The 17,887-nt window shown below is 33.9% G+C and overlaps 2 protein-coding genes across 7 annotated transcripts in view; one reads left to right on the top strand and one right to left on the bottom strand.

Annotated features, from left to right (window-relative positions):
• Nucleotides 1-1,868: 1,868 nt before the first annotated feature.
• LOC126679330 (granule-bound starch synthase 1, chloroplastic/amyloplastic-like) overlaps nucleotides 1,869-17,887 on the top strand; it is a 35,923-nt gene continuing 19,904 nt past the window's right edge. The window contains exons 1-14 of one of the 6 annotated variants that reach the window (XM_050374332.2): nucleotides 1,869-2,006; nucleotides 2,150-2,478; nucleotides 2,556-2,636; nucleotides 2,743-2,841; nucleotides 2,938-3,027; nucleotides 3,277-3,340; nucleotides 3,438-3,538; nucleotides 3,644-3,753; nucleotides 3,835-4,078; nucleotides 4,169-4,345; nucleotides 4,442-4,633; nucleotides 4,712-4,798; nucleotides 4,890-5,018; nucleotides 5,092-5,406. In XM_050374332.2, the coding sequence (XP_050230289.1) occupies nucleotides 2,167-2,478; nucleotides 2,556-2,636; nucleotides 2,743-2,841; nucleotides 2,938-3,027; nucleotides 3,277-3,340; nucleotides 3,438-3,538; nucleotides 3,644-3,753; nucleotides 3,835-4,078; nucleotides 4,169-4,345; nucleotides 4,442-4,633; nucleotides 4,712-4,798; nucleotides 4,890-5,018; nucleotides 5,092-5,208 (1,803 nt within the window). In that variant the 5' untranslated portion in view covers nucleotides 1,869-2,006; nucleotides 2,150-2,166 and the 3' untranslated portion in view covers nucleotides 5,209-5,406. Of the gene's footprint in view, nucleotides 2,018-2,146; nucleotides 2,479-2,555; nucleotides 2,637-2,742; nucleotides 2,842-2,937; nucleotides 3,028-3,276; nucleotides 3,341-3,437; nucleotides 3,539-3,643; nucleotides 3,754-3,834; nucleotides 4,079-4,168; nucleotides 4,346-4,441; nucleotides 4,634-4,711; nucleotides 4,799-4,889; nucleotides 5,019-5,091; nucleotides 5,407-17,887 lie in introns of those variants that run through there. The other 5 variants (XM_050374330.2, XM_050374331.1, XM_050374333.2 and 2 more) reach the window with 5 other exon arrangements.
• On the bottom strand, nucleotides 9,625-11,100 carry LOC126678716 (F-box protein CPR1-like). The gene is made up of 2 exons (XM_050373611.2): nucleotides 10,947-11,100; nucleotides 9,625-10,823 (listed from the first exon to the last, which is right to left on the bottom strand). The coding sequence occupies exon 2, from the start codon at nucleotides 10,811-10,813 to the stop codon at nucleotides 9,662-9,664; it is 1,152 nt and encodes a 383-aa protein (XP_050229568.1). The 5' UTR covers nucleotides 10,814-10,823; nucleotides 10,947-11,100; the 3' UTR covers nucleotides 9,625-9,661.

The following is a 17,887-nucleotide window of genomic DNA, read 5'->3' as shown; positions in this document are numbered from 1 at the left end:
TTGGGTGCAATAAGCTGTCCCCTAAACTACGTGGAACCGGAACTAAAATTAATCTTGAATCCGGTTAAATTAGGAGCAACCAAGCCCACCATGGAAATATAAATGCCCCACGATTTGTGAAATTGAAGGGTTTAGTTTTACAACACCAAAATTAGTAATAACAAAAATCAGTGCTGTGGTCGAGATCCGGCGAGCCTCGTCGGATTTCGCCCATTATCGATTTATCAGCTATCTTCTGGATATATACTTGATATTAAGAAAAACGAAATATGAAGGGAACTTGCACTCTGGTGGCCTCTGTGCTCGCGGCCTCCACCATGGCTTTCTCTGCTGGAGATAGCAAAATGGCCTTTTATCCTTCCGCCAATCAGGTCCTTCTATCTTCCATATATGTTTCTGCTCTTAATTTCATCTTCAATTAGTTTATTGTTGTATGATATTAACTTTTGGAAATGCATCGGTGAAATTCTAGATAATGCTATGTAGAGATTTTGATTGGAATTAAATTGGGTGATTGATTGTAGGGATCAAATTGTGCAATGGGGAAACAGGGTTCATCGTCTTCTTCAGAAAATAAGGAGAAATTTGCGCCCAGATTTGATGGATTAAGGTTCATTGAAACCCTAGTCACAGCTCATCGGTGAACCAAGTAATCTTAGCTGTCCATTTAATGAGGCATAGCAAACCCCATAGGCTTTAAGCTGTGATTATTGGAGAGAGGCTTTCTTTTTCTTGTGAGGAAATTTTTGTTGTTAATTTTCCTATTTCATTTTAGTACATTGGGGTTTTTTTGCCTATTCATATTTATCATGTCATTTTTATGGATTGTAACCATAAATTCAAAAGCCTGAGGGCGACACATTATTTTTTTGTTCCTGAACGTCCTTTTGCTGTTTTGGGATTTTTTTGCTTGGGTTTATAATTTTAGTTGTCCCATTCTTTTTTTATTTAAATGATTCAGAATTCAATTGTACACACTACAGCCTGTAATTGTAATAAGTTGTGTTACAAGTCAAGCTCCAAGAAGTTCTTCAATAGGCGGTCTCATGTAAAATATAAACAGTCAGAAGAATTCAGACTTGTGTTGCCTGTAAACTACTTTGATGTTCTTTATAGAGTTCAAGTGAATTGTTAATGTGAATGCTAGTGTTTCGTGTTCAGAAATGCACTATACTGGTCCATAAACCTACGTCATGAGTTATAGGAATGGGAGATTGCGGGATAACCTCTTGCCATGGCTTTTCTACCAAACTGCGCGCTAGGATGTCCGCTAAGTTTGCTTGGGGTCTGGTAATAGGAGATCGTAACAAGTTGAATCACACATCTTAGCTAAAGAGAGTACAAAATTGTCAATGATTTAGGTATTTGAACTTGTTTTAGCTTTCGGAGTTGTACCGAAATTGAATATTGGTTTCACAGGCTCAAACTTGAAGTTGAGATTTTCTTTTCTTTTTTTGAATCAAAGTAGAGATTTTCTTAAAACTGCCAATTGCATAATATATTGCCATTGGAATTCATAGCAATTTCAAAGCTGGATTTTTGAATTTCAATGATAGGAGTAGGAGTATTTTATAATAGTAATGACAGCTAGTCCCATCCTCTGCTCTTGGCGATTCAGACCTCTGCTTCATATTCCACCGTTAATATAAATAAAAATAGAATGAAGACAAAAGTATCGTACCTGATGCTGAGGAAATCATTCACTCCCACCCCTCCCCACCTTAATTAATCATTCGACTACGGTGTCGTTTCCCTCGCTGAGGCTGAGGAAATCTCACGTCCAAAATGCAAATTGGTAAAGAAAGGGGTCCATTTCACATGATAACAGACAGACCCATTCAGATCTTGAGGACTGGCAGCATCTCCAACCGTTAAGCTGATGCCACGTGGACCCGCTCCCGCACTATAAACCCCCAAGTGAAGTACGATCATACTATACTACTAGTAGTTGAAGAGTTGTGTTTAAGTTGGACACAAGTAACAGATTCACTCCTCCCATTAAGCTTGTGAGTAGCTGGTTTCTGTTCTTGATTTTATTTTGTATTCGGATATATCATATCAGAGATTCTCTCCGTTTCAGTTTCAGTTGCTATATATATTATATTCATCTGTTTAAACTTTTTCAAATCTCTTCATTCATTTTCAGCAGCAACACTGACTCTGGGAATGGCAACTACTGCTCAGTTCGCGTCAAGGACCTCACAGCTCAACAGCCATGACTCCTCTCACTTTGCCTTCAACTCTCATATCCTTCCCCACACTGGTTTGAGGACTCTTAACATGGTCGATAAGCTCCATTTGAGGTCACTTGCTGCTCGAGCCGGGAAAAAGATTTCTCCTGCTACTCCAAATCTCAAGCCTACCTCCATTACCTGCAGCCATGGAATGAGCTTGGTCTTTGTTTCTACTGAAGTTGCTCCGTGGAGCAAAACTGGTGGACTTGGTGATGTTGTTGGTGGACTTCCTCCTGCGCTGGCTGTGAGTTTCACTTTTTATTATCTTCTTTTCTGCTCTATTTGTGATTATGTTTCACTGTGTGATTGATTCTTGTTCAGGCAAGAGGGCACCGTGTCATGACTGTCTCTCCTCGCTATGATCAGTACAAGGATGCTTGGGACACCTGCGTCTCCGTTGAGGTAATAATTACTGTATTCCTCATCATCTTCTTTCCTTGTTCTGTATCCCTGTCAAATTATTCTAATATTTAGGAAACAAAGTAACTGAATAATAACTGGTATGCAGATTAAAGTTGGGGACAGAAGTGAAATTGTTCGCTTCTTCCACTGCTACAAGAGAGGAGTTGATCGTGTCTTTGTTGATCACCCAATGTTCCTTGAGAAGGTTGCCTACTTTTTTTTGTTTTTCTGTGTCATTGATTTTTAACTTTTTTTTTTCAGTAACATAATTCTTGCATTTCTACAAACCTGCATATTACAGGTTTGGGGCAAAACTGGATCTAAAATCTATGGTCCAGCAGCGGGACTGGATTACCAGGACAACCAACTCCGATTTAGCTTGCTGTGCCTCGTAAGTCATGCATACGTTTCTTATCAATTCTTTCAAGTTCATTCTTGAATACTGTCTATATGATTCAATGAGCTAGTGTCAACTTTTTCTTTCCACTTTCCTATTGAGCTGCTACCAGTTGCCTTGTACTAACTGTTAAATGTGTATTGCATAGTTAAACATAACTGGTCCAAAGTGTGCTGCAGAGCTTGTTGAAAATCTTTACATGTGTTGATGAATAATAATTCAATCCTTTCTGGTTGCTCTCAGGCTGCTCTGGAAGCCCCAAGAGTTCTGAACTTGAACAGCAACAAAAACTTCTCAGGGCCATATGGTGCGCTTCTCTGCTCTAAAGTTTCATATTTGCTATTTACTGTGAAAATATCGTCTCTCTAAAAAGGCCGCTTTTTCTGCCTTAAATTTTATTGCAGGAGACAATGTTGTCTTCATTGGTAATGATTGGCACACTGCTCTTCTTCCGTGTTACTTGAAATCCATATACAAACCCAATGGTATTTACAGAAGTGCCAAGGTGTGTTGCCCTCTTTTTGAATTAAATAATTCGTATTTCTAGATAACTTGAAATGTCATGACAGATAAATTAACATTGCTTTTTTGTTTTTGGAATTGATGGTAGGTCGCCTTTTGCATCCACAACATTGCATACCAAGGCAGATTCCCCTTTTCAGAATTTTCCGTCCTTAATTTGCCAGATCAGTTCAAGAGCTCTTTTGACTTTATTGATGGGTATGAATTACATTATGATTAGTATTTCAATTGCTTCATGGCATACGTTCTTGCTAGAATTAAAGGAATTTCTCTTTGTAGCTATGTGAAGCCAGTTAAGGGAAGGAAAATCAATTGGATGAAGGCTGGAATTTTGGAATCAGACAGGGTTTTGACTGTGAGCCCATACTATGCCCGGGAACTTGTTTCTGGAGTAAAAAGAGGTGTGGAACTGGATAACATCATTCGTAAAATTGGCATTACGGGTATCATAAATGGTATGGATGTCCAGGAGTGGAATCCTGCTACAGATAAATACATTGGCATCAAATACGAAGCCGCAACCGTAAGTACTCACAAGAAGTCTTTTAAGCTTTTAAAAAATACATCCCCAATGGTAAAAGAGAGCGATTATGTAGAATTTTTCTTTGTTCAGGTTATGGAAGCAAAACCTTTGCTGAAGGAAGCTCTTCAAGCAGAAGTTGGGTTGCCTGTTGATAGGAACATTCCTTTAATAGGTTTCATTGGTAGATTGGAAGAGCAGAAGGGTTCGGACATCATGGTTGCAGCTATTTCACAATTGGCCGAATACAATGTGCAAATAGTAATCCTTGTAAGTAAGAGCAGTAGGAATATTTTTAATAGTGACACTGCTGATGTGAATACCAGAATGCTGACTTTTGTGCATACGACCTTTTCATCTTTCCAGGGAACCGGGAAAAAAGCATTTGAAAAACAGATTGGACAGCTAGAGGTAATGTACCCTGATAAGTGTAGAGGAGTGGCCAAATTCAATGTCCCATTGGCGCACATGATTATAGCTGGAGCTGATTTTATGTTGATCCCGAGTAGATTTGAGCCCTGTGGTCTCATCCAGCTGCATGCTATGCGTTATGGAACAGTAAGGCCACTAAACTTCTCACTATCTAGAGTAACAATTGGCTTTTAGTTACTCCAAAATCTAAAAACTTGAGTGCAGGTACCCATTGTTGCCTCCACTGGCGGTCTTGTTGACACCGTTAAAGAAGGTTACACAGGATTCCAAATGGGAGCTTTCCATGTTGAAGTAAGTAAACAAACGACTCTCCTTTGTTAGTTTAATCTCTTTACAGTTTACTCTAAAATGACGAGACTCGTTGATGGGATATGTTATCCAGTGTGACAAAGTTGATCCAGCTGATGTAGCTGCCATAGTTAAGACTGTCATAAGAGCTCTCGGCACTTATGCCACTTCTGCTTTGAAAGAAATGATCCTGAATTGCATGTCCGAAGATCTGTCATGGAAGGTTTGAACATCTCTGACACTAACTGCATTTTATAAGAGAAGCAAATTTGACTTGAATTGGAATTTTGATGCAGGGGCCATCAAAATTGTGGGAGAAGATGCTTCTAGGCCTAGAAGTTGCAGGCAGCGAACCAGGCATTGAAGGGGATGAGATTGCTCCTCTTGCTAAGGAAAATGTTGCCACTCCTTGAAGCAGCACCGAATAGTAGAGTCTAATATTGACCATAGTACAATAGATTAATGCATATAGATGACACCATGTTTTTGCTTTTTCTGTTATATCTTCTTATGAAGAGATTTCACAACTAACTTGTGTGTAATCTTGGACTTAAGGAACCAAGAAGAGAGTATTAACGTGGGTAAGTAAAATAAGAGTTCATCTTTTTGTATACTATTGTCCTGATAACAAGTGTAAAATTGCGTTTTTACGGGGTGTTTGTATTCCAATCAAGTTCGGCATATATGTTCTTCTAACCAGAACTAGCGATTATTACAAGTTGTGCAGCTTAGCCTTGTCTAATTGGTTAAACAGATTGTTAAAAAGGAAAGAAAGGTCATAAGTTGCATGTTGCATCAACTGGTATTTTGATGTCAAAGAAGTGGTACGTATGATATATTGAAATTCGAGATAGTTATTCCGGCTCACAAAACATGTATTGCAGAATCAAAGATCAATTTGAACCGAGGTAATATTTTTTTGGATCTATTGGACCTTATGAATGAAATTGGATCTGGTTGATCTATCACATAAGTTTATGGAAGTCACTGAAATAATCATTTTGTTGATGAAGTTATGATATTCGTACGAAGCAAGTTACCAAAAAACCAAAGATCTATAAAGAGCAGTAAGTTGGAAAATCGTGGGGAAATTTGCCTAAATTTCAATCTCAAAGTGCGGTATTAATTTTACAACAATAAAGTAGGAAATGATGGCGAGAAATACTTGTGTGAACCTAATTCATCACGTAGGATTATGAACTATCCATTAAATATATGACACCTAGTGTTATTAATATTGTATCCAATCAATAAATATCCATTAAATATTTTTGCAGTTTTAGACCAGACTACTGACCGGTTTACTGTTTAACTGGTCCGACCGGCCGATCCGGTCCGGTTTTTAAAACACTGCTACTATCATTTTTATAATATTCAATCGTTAGTTTTCGGATTTCAAGTAAACCGAAAATGATAACTCTTTATCAATTCATTAAGTACGGCCATGCATTTTCTTCAGTCTATCTTTTTCAAGAGGCCTGTAGATGTCTTATTCAAATAAATGAGGGACAAATTTCTTCCCAGTCCCTCACATTTTTCACATAGTTACTTTCAGTGACTAGTCAGACAATAAATTTAGATAGGGCATAATTTAATTAAAAACTTAAATTATTAAACCATAAAATTTATACCGAAAAATAAAAATTATAAATTTATTAATTAAAAAGTATAATCAAAAGAGAAAAAATAAACAGTAAAATTAAAAAATTATTGCTTTTTAATTGGAGACAATTTTATCCTGCGAGTCTTCATTTTCTGAAACTGTTTTAAAATATTTTCATCATCAATACTTTAAAAAAAAAAACCTCTAAAACATACGAGATAATCATCCATAAATTGATTTTCCATTTTATTCCGCAAATCTGTCTTGATGATATTCATATATGAGAACACTCTTTCAACTGTTGCAGTTGCATCCGGTAATGTTGATGCCAATCGAATAAGTAGATAAATTAAAGGAAATGAACAATTTTTTTTTCGTAGAAAACTGAAATTATATATTATTATGAGCAAATAGAAATCACAAAACAAATTGTACTAAAAAATAAAACTGCAATAATTAAATATAATCAGATTTTACTAAACAAATAAACAAACATCTTTCATAAAAGGCAAAAGATGATTAAATAAGAAATTTAAATATAAAACTATGATCAAAATAAACTTGACACAGTAGCACTTCTTAAATCTTTTGTCCATGTGTTGTTTTTTTACTATTTCCCTCTCTAATTATATCTCACTTTAACTTTAGTTTTATTCCAATTGATTAAATCCTAACCTATAACAATAAACCTCCAAATCTGGATAAATAAATTGCAAAAGACCTACTCTAAAAACAAGGGATTTTCACAAAAATATCAGAAGAAGTGAAAAAATTTACTTTTTTATCATGTTTTTTTTTTTCAAATATGCCATATTTATCCGTCATATTTATTTTATGTTTATTTTTAGTTTATTTTTTGTTTATTTTTTATTTATTTTTTGTTTATTTTTTTCAAAAAAATAAATCTGGTATAAAAGTAAATAAAAATAAAAAAATCTGGTATAAAAGTAAATAAAAATAAAAAAATCTGGTATAAAAGTAAGTCTTTAGAAAAATATGGTAAAAAAAAGTTTTTTCAAAAAAGTGGTATTTTTAGTAAATTTTTCTAAAAAGAATTAATGAAAGTGAGGTAGGGCCCAGGCCCGTGCTGGCCATACCCTATCTCCGTCCCTGGTTATTTTTATATCCTATGTCAATCTATTCCATTATTCTATTAAAGATAATATAAGACTGTATTAAAATGTGAAATAACTATGTAGAAATCTATTGTGATATCAAGATTAAAGGATTATACTAATAAAACTATAATGAGAATTACTTATGTCTATGATTTACATAGTGTGGTCAAGATGGATCATTTAGTGTCTTATTTTGCAAATAGCACCTATGATTTGACTGAATATTTTATATACATGATTAGTAAAACATAATTATCAGTTAACATCATACTAGTCCTAATATTAGGGATACATGGAATCTAATTTCTTATTAAACCTAAGGATTCTACTATCAAGTCACATATTTGATGACTTCAGAAAAAATTAACCAGTTAAATATTAATCATAATATAAAATGATAATAAAATATCAATTAATTAATAATAAAAATATATGGTAAAAATATGATTGACCTAGTGCATATACTACCACAGGGAGCAACAATTATCATCGGTCTTGGAGTTCCTCTGGCGAGGCCAAGTGGCCTCTCAGGGTCGCTCGGCCGTAGTTCTGCCTCTAACCCTAGATACAATACAATCTCTATTACGTGGTATACTATTTTTTCTTTCTTGTACTCCCTCCGTCCCATTCTAATTGAACACTATTTTCTTTTTGGGTGTCTCATTCTAATTGACATTTTCCATTTATAGAGTAGTTTTCACACTACTTTTCTCTTTATACCCTCTTCAATTAATGCATTTAGAAAGTATATTTTTGAAAGTTGTGATGCATTTAATGTAATGTAAGGATATAAAAGTAATGTTACTAAAATTTCTTAAATAATGTGCAATTGAAATTTTCTCAATTAGAATGGAACGGAGGGAGTATTAAATACTTTTCAGTTGATTAACAAATAAAAGCACAATTAATTTTTTAAATTAAAAACATATAAAATATTTATACCGTCTCTCACTTAAGACCTTAATTAAAACAACAATATGGTAAAATATTATCCAAGAAATCAGCTCATATGAGATGGATGAAAGTTGAGTGTTAATAAGATTATATACAGATAATTCAATTATTATTTTATTATTCCTTAATGAGTAGGAATTTTTATTTTTATTCAAAAATCTCAATTAGTTTCTTGCACGCACTGTTTGTAATGATATAGCTAATGACTCCAAATTCAAATTAAATTATTGAAAATATTTTAATGACAACAATCATTTGGGAGAAATATCAACCACAAAGTATGAGGAAAAAAATCACCCGTACTTTTCATGTTGATTATCTTAATGATGAAAAAGCAATCATAATTTTAAGATATATTCTTCTAAAAAAATATAAAAATATTTATTATTATAACTCCGACAACTCTGATCAAATCAAAATATTTCTAATAACTATTTTCTAAAGTAAGTATATATATATATAACAAAAATCCACTAATTATTTAAAAAAAACATACCTTAAACTTTTTTTTCGTTTATACCCTAACCTTATAAAAAAGTAAGAGTTTTTAGATTTCATCTCTACCCAATACAAAAATATAATTGACAATCTAAAAAAATTAAAAACAATTAAATAAAACATTATATCATACGTCTAATTAGTATATAAACATAAATTAAAAGATTATTTTAAATTTGTTTTCAAGTGAAAAGAGACAATTTTAATACTTTTGGATAGAGAGGAAACCTAAAAATCTAAAATCGGGTACAAATGACTTTTTTACAAGATTATGATATAAACGGAAAAAAAATTCAAAGTGAGTTTTTTTAAGTAATTAAGCTTATAATTAATAAGGGAATAAAGGGTCAACGCGCCCCCTAAACTTGTGACACGAGGTCATCTAGCCAAATTTATACTTTTTTGAGCAACTAACCCCAAAACTCTTCATATTTGGATCAATTAACCCTATAATTTATTTATTTTATTTAAAAAAACAGATTTAGGATAATTATATCGCAACAATTAGGGAAGTATCTAATTACTTTTTTGCATCTCTCACTTCCGATTTTTATTTTACACGTTTTGAAAATACAATTATGGGGTTACTTGACCCGAAAATGAAGAGTTTTGGGGTTAGATGCTCAAGAAAATATAAAGTGAGTTAGATAACCCTGTGACACAAGTTTAAAGGACGCGTTGACCCTTTATTCATTAATAAGGGGATACAAAGGTTTCGTCAAATGAAGCTACTGTATGAAAAAGATTAAGCCATGACTGCATAACAAACTTATATTGCCGTTTAGAAACATCAAATATAGCTAACCATGCTCTACCTAAACTCATTACAACTTGATCCGTTCCTAAAAATCCGATCGGCATCGAGTAAAGGCCACCCCGAACTACATGAGGCAAAACAATTTCTAATTTAATCCAAGAGTTCTTCCTTCCATATTCTCTCATTTGCCAAACATATACGGGACGTGAGAGAGATTCTCTTATGCCTATACAAAGACATCCGTCTATAGCAGACATATAATTAAAATTAAGTATATTTTCAGGTAGATTAATTTCTTCGAATTTCTCCGCAACCAAATCGAAAGATAAAATTACACTTTGGTCGTCATCGATCATCCTTTTAACATGCCAATGTGGGATTCCATTTGCCATAGTAGTAGCTGGTGTGGTGCTTGATTTGAACTCGTAGGGGAAATAACGTTTAATTATCTTCCAACTACTCAGTTTCAAATCATAAATTTGAACTTCGATTGAGTTATCATGCAAATTACCGGATTCTGCCACCACAATTTTGTAATTGTCATTCAAGCAGTTATAACCGAGTCCAGCCATATACAGTACGTCATCTCTCGGCCCGTCGGAAATATTTCTGTCAATTTTTCTATGCGCTCTGATTGTGGGATTCCACACAATAAAATCTTGTAAATCTAGTGAAAGACTTATTAGTAATAAACCATTACAGGAACCAAATACCCGAGGGGAAAAAAAAGACCCGAAGACCAGTTGATGACCGTGAACTTTTCCAATCTCTACAAGTTCATGATGATCATCAGCAATGCCCATAATGCGAAGCAAAAGGGACGGTTGTAAGGTGTGTGCGTTCCCGATTTGGATGATTCCGTACCTTTGATCGGGGTGGTCAGCGTGATGTTGAAGATGTCGTTGACGAAATTCATTGCTCGAAATCAACGAATACCAATCGCGATTCACCGATTTAAAACGAAGCAACGGCGTAGCAGGTACTCTCGACAGAATGTTGAGAAGTAAGTCATCTGGTATATATGGCCTACTGTTATTTTCCTTAATCTCATTCCGCTCAAACAATTTGCATAATGAAGATATAATCATGGTAAGCAATCTGCAGCAGATTGTTAAAAAATATTAGTTGAATAACCAATTCTTTATTTTATTTTTTGAATTTTGGTTGGATTAAGAAATTCCTTATTAGTTGAATTAATGAACAAATTAAAGAAAAAGTTACCTATGGAAACAGCCGGTGGAGGTGATGGACTGGTGCTGCCGCCGCCAGAGGCAAGCGCTGCAATTTTATTTTATTTTATAATCAAGACTAACGCTGCTATAGCAGTAATAATGTTGCTACTTTCTTTTTAATCTAGTCTCTTATATACTAGCTAATCTGACCTAGTTGGTACTTATCATCACTTTAAAACTTAAATTGCTTAATTTAAATAGGCATAAAATACAAACAAACCCTTGAAGTTTAAATAAATATGCACTTAAATTCTTTTATTGTTTTATTTTTTGTTTAGGCCTTTATTTTTTTTAGATCGGTGCAAATAAGCGCACGCTCTTATATCTATCTATAATATATAGAAAAAATCTATTTTCAGGTCCTTAACTTATGCCACTTTTGATTATATGGTCCTTAAACTATTTTTTGTTATTTTCAAGATCTTTAAACTCAGAAAATACACATCTTTAAGTCCTTCAGTAGATGTCTTCTAAGAGAGTGAGATCACACTCCAAAATTCAAGATAACTTGTTAAAAAAAGCCACCTAAGCTATATTTAGAAAAGAAAAAATTTATTTTCAAGTCCTGAACTATACCACTTTTAATTATAATTTTTAAATTAAATTTATCCTTTTCTAGTCTCTAAACAAAAAAAAATGTATCTTTAAGTCCTTCATATCTTTTTATACTTTTTTCCCACTTTTTTCTCTAACAAACACGTTATTCTCTCCGACAACCATTCCAAAGGATCAAAAGGAAAATCATCCATTTGTTTTTAAATTTCATAAATTTACTCATAAAAATTAATAATTTATATCAACTAATTAATCATAATTACTACTACTCCAACCGTTATTAACCATCAAACTCCATTGACGGCACTAACTGCAGCGGTTTCTTTCATCGACTGTAGCATTAATACTTCTTCGACGTCTAACTGTCCATCAACGGCAACTGCTCAAATGAGAAAAGAAGTGGCAACGTCCCAAGTGGTGAATATAAAATCAAAAAGGTAATCACCAATTACAGCGTTGCTAGCGTGAGAAGGAGTATTGTAGACTTTTTCTGGATAAGTAAAAAGTGATATTGAGGCGTTATAATGATGAATTTCAGAGAAATTTGTCCGGGTGACGAGCTTGTGGTCCGACAATTTGAATTCAAGCTGGTCAGGTCTGTGCACAGCTGCAAACTTGAAGGATTGAAATGTAATTAGCTTCAAATACCCTGTAAAAATTCAAAAGAGATTACTATTTAAGTCTAAGAAATTGGACTAATTGCAATGTCTTAGAATTGTATGACCCAATTTGCAAGTTTGACGGACTAAATTGACCATACCCAAACCCTTAGGGTCCTAGAAGTTTTTTAATACTTTCAGGCACCAAAACTAACTTTTAACAGTTTTTTTCATAACCCTTGAGCTTAATAGAAAAAAAAAGAGGGAATAGAATATTCCGGAAAAGGTGAGGACGGCGAGAGAATCGAAAGAACCTTTCTGCCGAAAAGAAAAAAAAAGAAGGAAAGAGAGAGATAGACTTTCCAAATGAGGGAGGGGGGAAGACGAGAGAACCGAAAGAACCTTCCAGCCAAAAAAAAAGAGAGGGAATAAAATATTCCGAAAAAAGGTGAGGGCGGCGAGAGAAACGAAAAAACCTTTCCGCCAAGAGAGAGAGGGAGAGAAAATAGTCAATCATAGAATTATGCAAGGACTAAATTAACGACAGATGTATGATCGCTTGAAACATAAAGTATTGCAAGTAATGTACCAGGTGTTGAATGAACCCGTAATGTATCAGATGTTGAATGAACCAGTAATATAGATCTTCCATCAAGCATGCATATTGGTTATTTACCAGCACATGTACCTAGAAAGAACGAATAAAGGACAATAAATTTTAAAAGCGCAATCCATGAGAGAATGAAACAATATATATTAAGGAAAAAAGTTAAGGACAAAAGAAAAAAGACTACGAATTATAATTTGTTAAGTAGTGAGCGATCATTTGTCATTTTCTCCTTCTCACTCTCTTTATAAAGGACACCACGTGGGAGAGAAAAAAAAAGGGGAGAACAAATGACAAAAGAAAGAAAGGGAGGAGAGGGACCATATGAGAAAGAAAGTAGGGATACATAAGAAAGAAAAGGGGACACGTATAGGCTATTGATAGGGATGGTAATGGGATAACATAAAAATACATGTGTTTTTTCTTGAACATGCATAAGCTCGAGGAAGATGACAGTAAATAAAAACTAAATGAGTTTTGTGCTATTAATTGAAATAATAATGGCAACAAAGAAATAACTCTAACTAAGATGGAAATTGTGATTTATGACTTTTCTTATTATTTTCTCTAAAATGTATCAATATATTTTGCAAGAAAAAAATATAAGGACTTCATAATCCAATTTGATATTACAATAATTAAGATAAATTTTATATTATTAGTTTGCAGATTATATTTTTTTTATTTTTTTACATTAAATATTTTAAGTAATTTTTTTATTTTGGTGCAAATGCGCGGGTATACGACTAGTTAGTTAATATTTTATATTTATTACATATAAAATAAAAATTAATATGAAATTAAAAATTTATCATTTAATATAACACTGTGCATTGGAGTTAAAAATTAAAATTCATGTATATTTAACATTTTGCCATATTTTGTGTTAACAATAGCACAAAATATAACATATGTAATGGATACGTAGTTAGACTCTATAGTTATGGAAAATGTATTTTTATTCATGAGTAAAAGTGTTTTCTAGGGAATACACTTTTATATATGCTACAGATAGGTAGATAGATAGATAGATAGATATAGATTATAGCATTACACCAAAATTTATATATTCTGTTTTAAAAAAAATTATTTTTTTAAAAATTATTATTTTTATCTTCTATTTCAATTTAATGGTAAAATACATTTACAAGACAACTAAATGGTTAATAAATATGTATAATTTTTACTTACAATGAATGAGGAAAAAAATTCCCACAATACACTATTTTGTATTTTATTTACGATTTTATATTGTTTTTAAATATTTACAAGTTGCACCTTTTTTATTCACCAAAAATACCTTAATTAAAAAAAATCTCTTTTCCACTTTTTTACTGATTTATGCTGTGTTTTTTTTATTTGTTTATCGTTTTTTGTTAGTGTATCTATTGTGTTTTTTTAGTGTAACCATGATATTTTTATAGTGTATCATTAGTATATCTTTTGTGTTTTTATAGTTTGTACCATAAAAACATTACAAATACACAAGAAAATATAAATACACCAGAAAATCACCAGAAAAACATGGATAAAACAGAAAACACCAGAAATACAGTTTTAGTATACTAAAAATACACTATAACGTAAATACACCATTACCATTCGTTGTTTATAAAATCAGTAGCATCAATATAAAAGAAAAAATCTTTGAACAAAAACAAGACAAAAATTACTTTTATGAACAATATAATAATTTTAAAAATAAAAAAATAATATGTCTACAATAATTTATTTATAAAAATATTTAAATCATGACCAAAAATATAAAAAGTTACAAAAACATCTAAAAACGACGTCGAGAAATCCATATCGCGAGCGGAAGAGACGAACGGAAAAGCGTGAACAGAAAAGAATGAAAGAGACGAACGGAAAAGCGCAAACAGAAAAGAACATAAGATAAGAACAGAAAATCGATCGGAAGAGATGAAAAATCTACCAAAAGTATACGAATGGAAGCACGAACGAAAAAGCGAACGTAAGAGACGAACGAAAAAGTGAATGTAAGAGATGAACGAAAAAATAAACGTAAGAGACGAACGGAAAAGCAAACGGAAAAAAAGAAAAAAGAAAGAGAGAATTTTGAGAGAAAGAGAGAAAATAAAGAGTGTGACTATGTGAAATTTTAACTTAAAATAAGATAAGATTTATATATAGTAGGTATTTTTGTAAATATATTTATTATTAGAGCAAATTACTTTAAGCCCCTCATGTTTATTATTATTTACAGTTTGATTCGTTTTATTTAAAAATCAAACGATTTGTTATTACAATTTTGATTTTGTAAATTATAATGCCCCAAAATAAAAACTGATTTTATTTACAAACAAAAGGGGGTTAATGACCATTAAATTTGGTTTTTGTTAATTATTTCCGAAATTATCACCCAAAAACTCATAAATCCCATTTTATACCTTCCAGACCGCGGAACAGTTCCGCGGTTTGTGTAAACCGCGGAACAGTTCCGCGGTCTGTCCTACGTGGCTCCTCGCTGGAGGAGCCACATAGGCAAAAGCAAACCGCGTAACACTTACGCGGTTTGCATTGCCAACGTGGCAAACCGCGTAAGTGTTACGCGGTTTGCTTGTGCAGCCAGGGAATTAATTCCCTGGCTGCACTGATTGGGAGAAAATTCTCCCAATCATTTTGATTTTATTTTAAATGATTGGGAGGTTTTCTCCCAATCATTTAAAAAAAAATTAAATAAAAATTTAAAAATGAGAAAACCTTTTATTAAAAAAAAATTACGTTTTAATTGTTGAACTTTTTAAATTTAAAACATTTGAATTAGTTAATTTTTTTAACATTCTACAAAAATAAATTTATAAAATACTACAAAATAATTATATTAACAAATATTCAAATATAATTTATACTTCATAACAATAACATATTTAATAAACTAAAAATTACAAATTAAAAAAGATTACTACATCAGATAATAATGTACAAAGTACAAAAAAGAAATCACCTAGGAGTCCTATCGTCATATCTGCTAGTTACCGGGAGGTTCGAGCGCAAGTTGTTTCTGTTACGGTTCGCCCGACGGCCTGTACTGATGGTGAGGTAACGTCGACCTGGGCGACCATCACCATCTCCCTCTCCTGCATCGGCGTCCTCGTCGTCGGCTCCGTCGTCACCCTGCTGGTCCTGGAGAATGGCCGTACTCGTCGTTGCTGGTGGCGGGGTAACAAATTATCCTTGTTGGCGGAACATCATCGCCTCCATGCTGTCTAGACCTAACCAACTGCTACCATATGACAGAAAGTCTGTAGTCCCAGGTGTCTGTGGAAGTCCCTGTGAAGCTGGAAAGTCCTGTGTACCCTGTGTAGGCTGATCCCACTGCACCTGAAAAGGAGGCACCGTAGGTGGTAATAAGCAGGCGGCGGTGGAACAAAAGGCGAAGAAGGTCCTGGTGGCACTGGATATGAACACGACCCCTCAAAATAGTGATGTGCCGAATCCCCGTAAAACTGGCCAGAAGAAGAAGGAGGACCCGATGAAAAGGGTGGCGGTGCAGAGCTGGACCCCGCGTAATAGTAATGCCCTCTGAAAGGATGGAAAACCACTGGGGGAGGCATAGGATCAGTCGGACGCTGAGGTGGTGCAGGGGGGTGACGCCGCTGTCGCCGTCGATGTCGCAGTGTAGTCGGATCTATCGGCGCGTCAGGTATGACTGGTAGTCGATGCGGCGGTATAGAAGGCTCGATAGGGGGCGATGTAACATCACGGCGGTCCTCTCTAGTGCCTCTCTGTGTGCTGGCTGCGAACCGCCGAAGCTCAGTGTCAACAGGAGCATCCCTACGTACACGCTCCACAAAATCAGTCTGACTCGCCTTTCAAAAGCGACGCACGCAACCTCCAATTGCAAGTGTCATTGTTCACACACACAAGAACTATTGTTTTACCATTTGTTACACTGCTCTTGTATTCTTTATTAGCTGCAATGTGATAACTCGCCGCGCATGTCTGGACAGCATACCTCGAACTAAAAACCATCCCCAATTCAAACTCTTTGCCTGCTTCCCATATTGCATTTTCTTTAGGCCACAGATTCATATTGACACACATGTCGTCAACATTCTGATGCGTGTACTCATGAGGAAGGCGCGACTCAAAATGATCTGTATTTTGTTCCGACCCACCACCGAAATTCTCACCATGGGTGCCATCTCCATTATCACCACCGATGTCATCATCATCATCATCCTCGTTGTCATCAGCAACGGCCCCGTAGAAGTGTTCTTCTTCCTCATCCTCATCACTAAAATCATCACCATCGTCTACATCCGCACAGTCGTCTACATCCGCACAATCGTCTACATCCACAGAGTCGTCTACATCCGCACGTACTTGAGATAACGGATTGTACACAATATAAAACTCAAGTACCCTCATTTGTGGCGTCCGCGAAACATTACGCCACATTGCTTGCATATGAACATCTGTCTCCATAGGAAAACCATCATATTTTTGAAATCTTCCATGTTCATCGAACCGAGGTACTCGTAGATAAATCTTCACTATCTCGTCACCATCCTTCAGCCCAATTACCCTTCTAATTACGACTTGTAGTTGTGCAAAATTCACTACACTCGTCAGCTCAACCAGTTCTGATTTACCAGAAACATAATCAACTCCACCCGGAGTCGATAATATTGTACCATCCCAATAAATTTTTAGGGCTGGCAGCTCATTTGTCGTCATTACTACATTAAAAAAATATAATTTTAACTACATTTTTAGGGCTGGCAGCTCATTAAAAAGAGGGTTACTCTCATTTAAAATATAATTCAAATATTCTACATGTCAAGTTCAAATTTTTAATAATTAGCCGATTTAAATGTAAATACGAATATTTTATGTTAACTTTTTTCACAAACCTACAGTTATAAAAAAATTATATTTTCTCTAAATACTGTTAAAAACAAATACCTATTATATTTAATTTTTTAGTATCGAATCTATTTATATAATATAAAACATAAATTTTAATATTTTGCACTAATTCCAACCTAATATAAAAATATTCTAAAAATTTCATATATTCGATTTTCTAATTTTAATTTACTCTATTTTACATTTATAGAAATTTTATACACATTATTCTAATTTTATTTACACATTAATCTAATTTATTTTATAATATATATTTTTAAAAAATTTAACTAA

The sequence above is a fragment of the Mercurialis annua genome, linkage group LG4, assembly GCF_937616625.2.
Source record: "Mercurialis annua linkage group LG4, ddMerAnnu1.2, whole genome shotgun sequence".
Taxonomy (NCBI): Eukaryota; Viridiplantae; Streptophyta; class Magnoliopsida; order Malpighiales; family Euphorbiaceae; genus Mercurialis; species Mercurialis annua.
The sequence above is the reverse complement of the archived record's forward strand: the minus strand, read 5'-3'. Positions and strand labels throughout refer to the sequence as shown.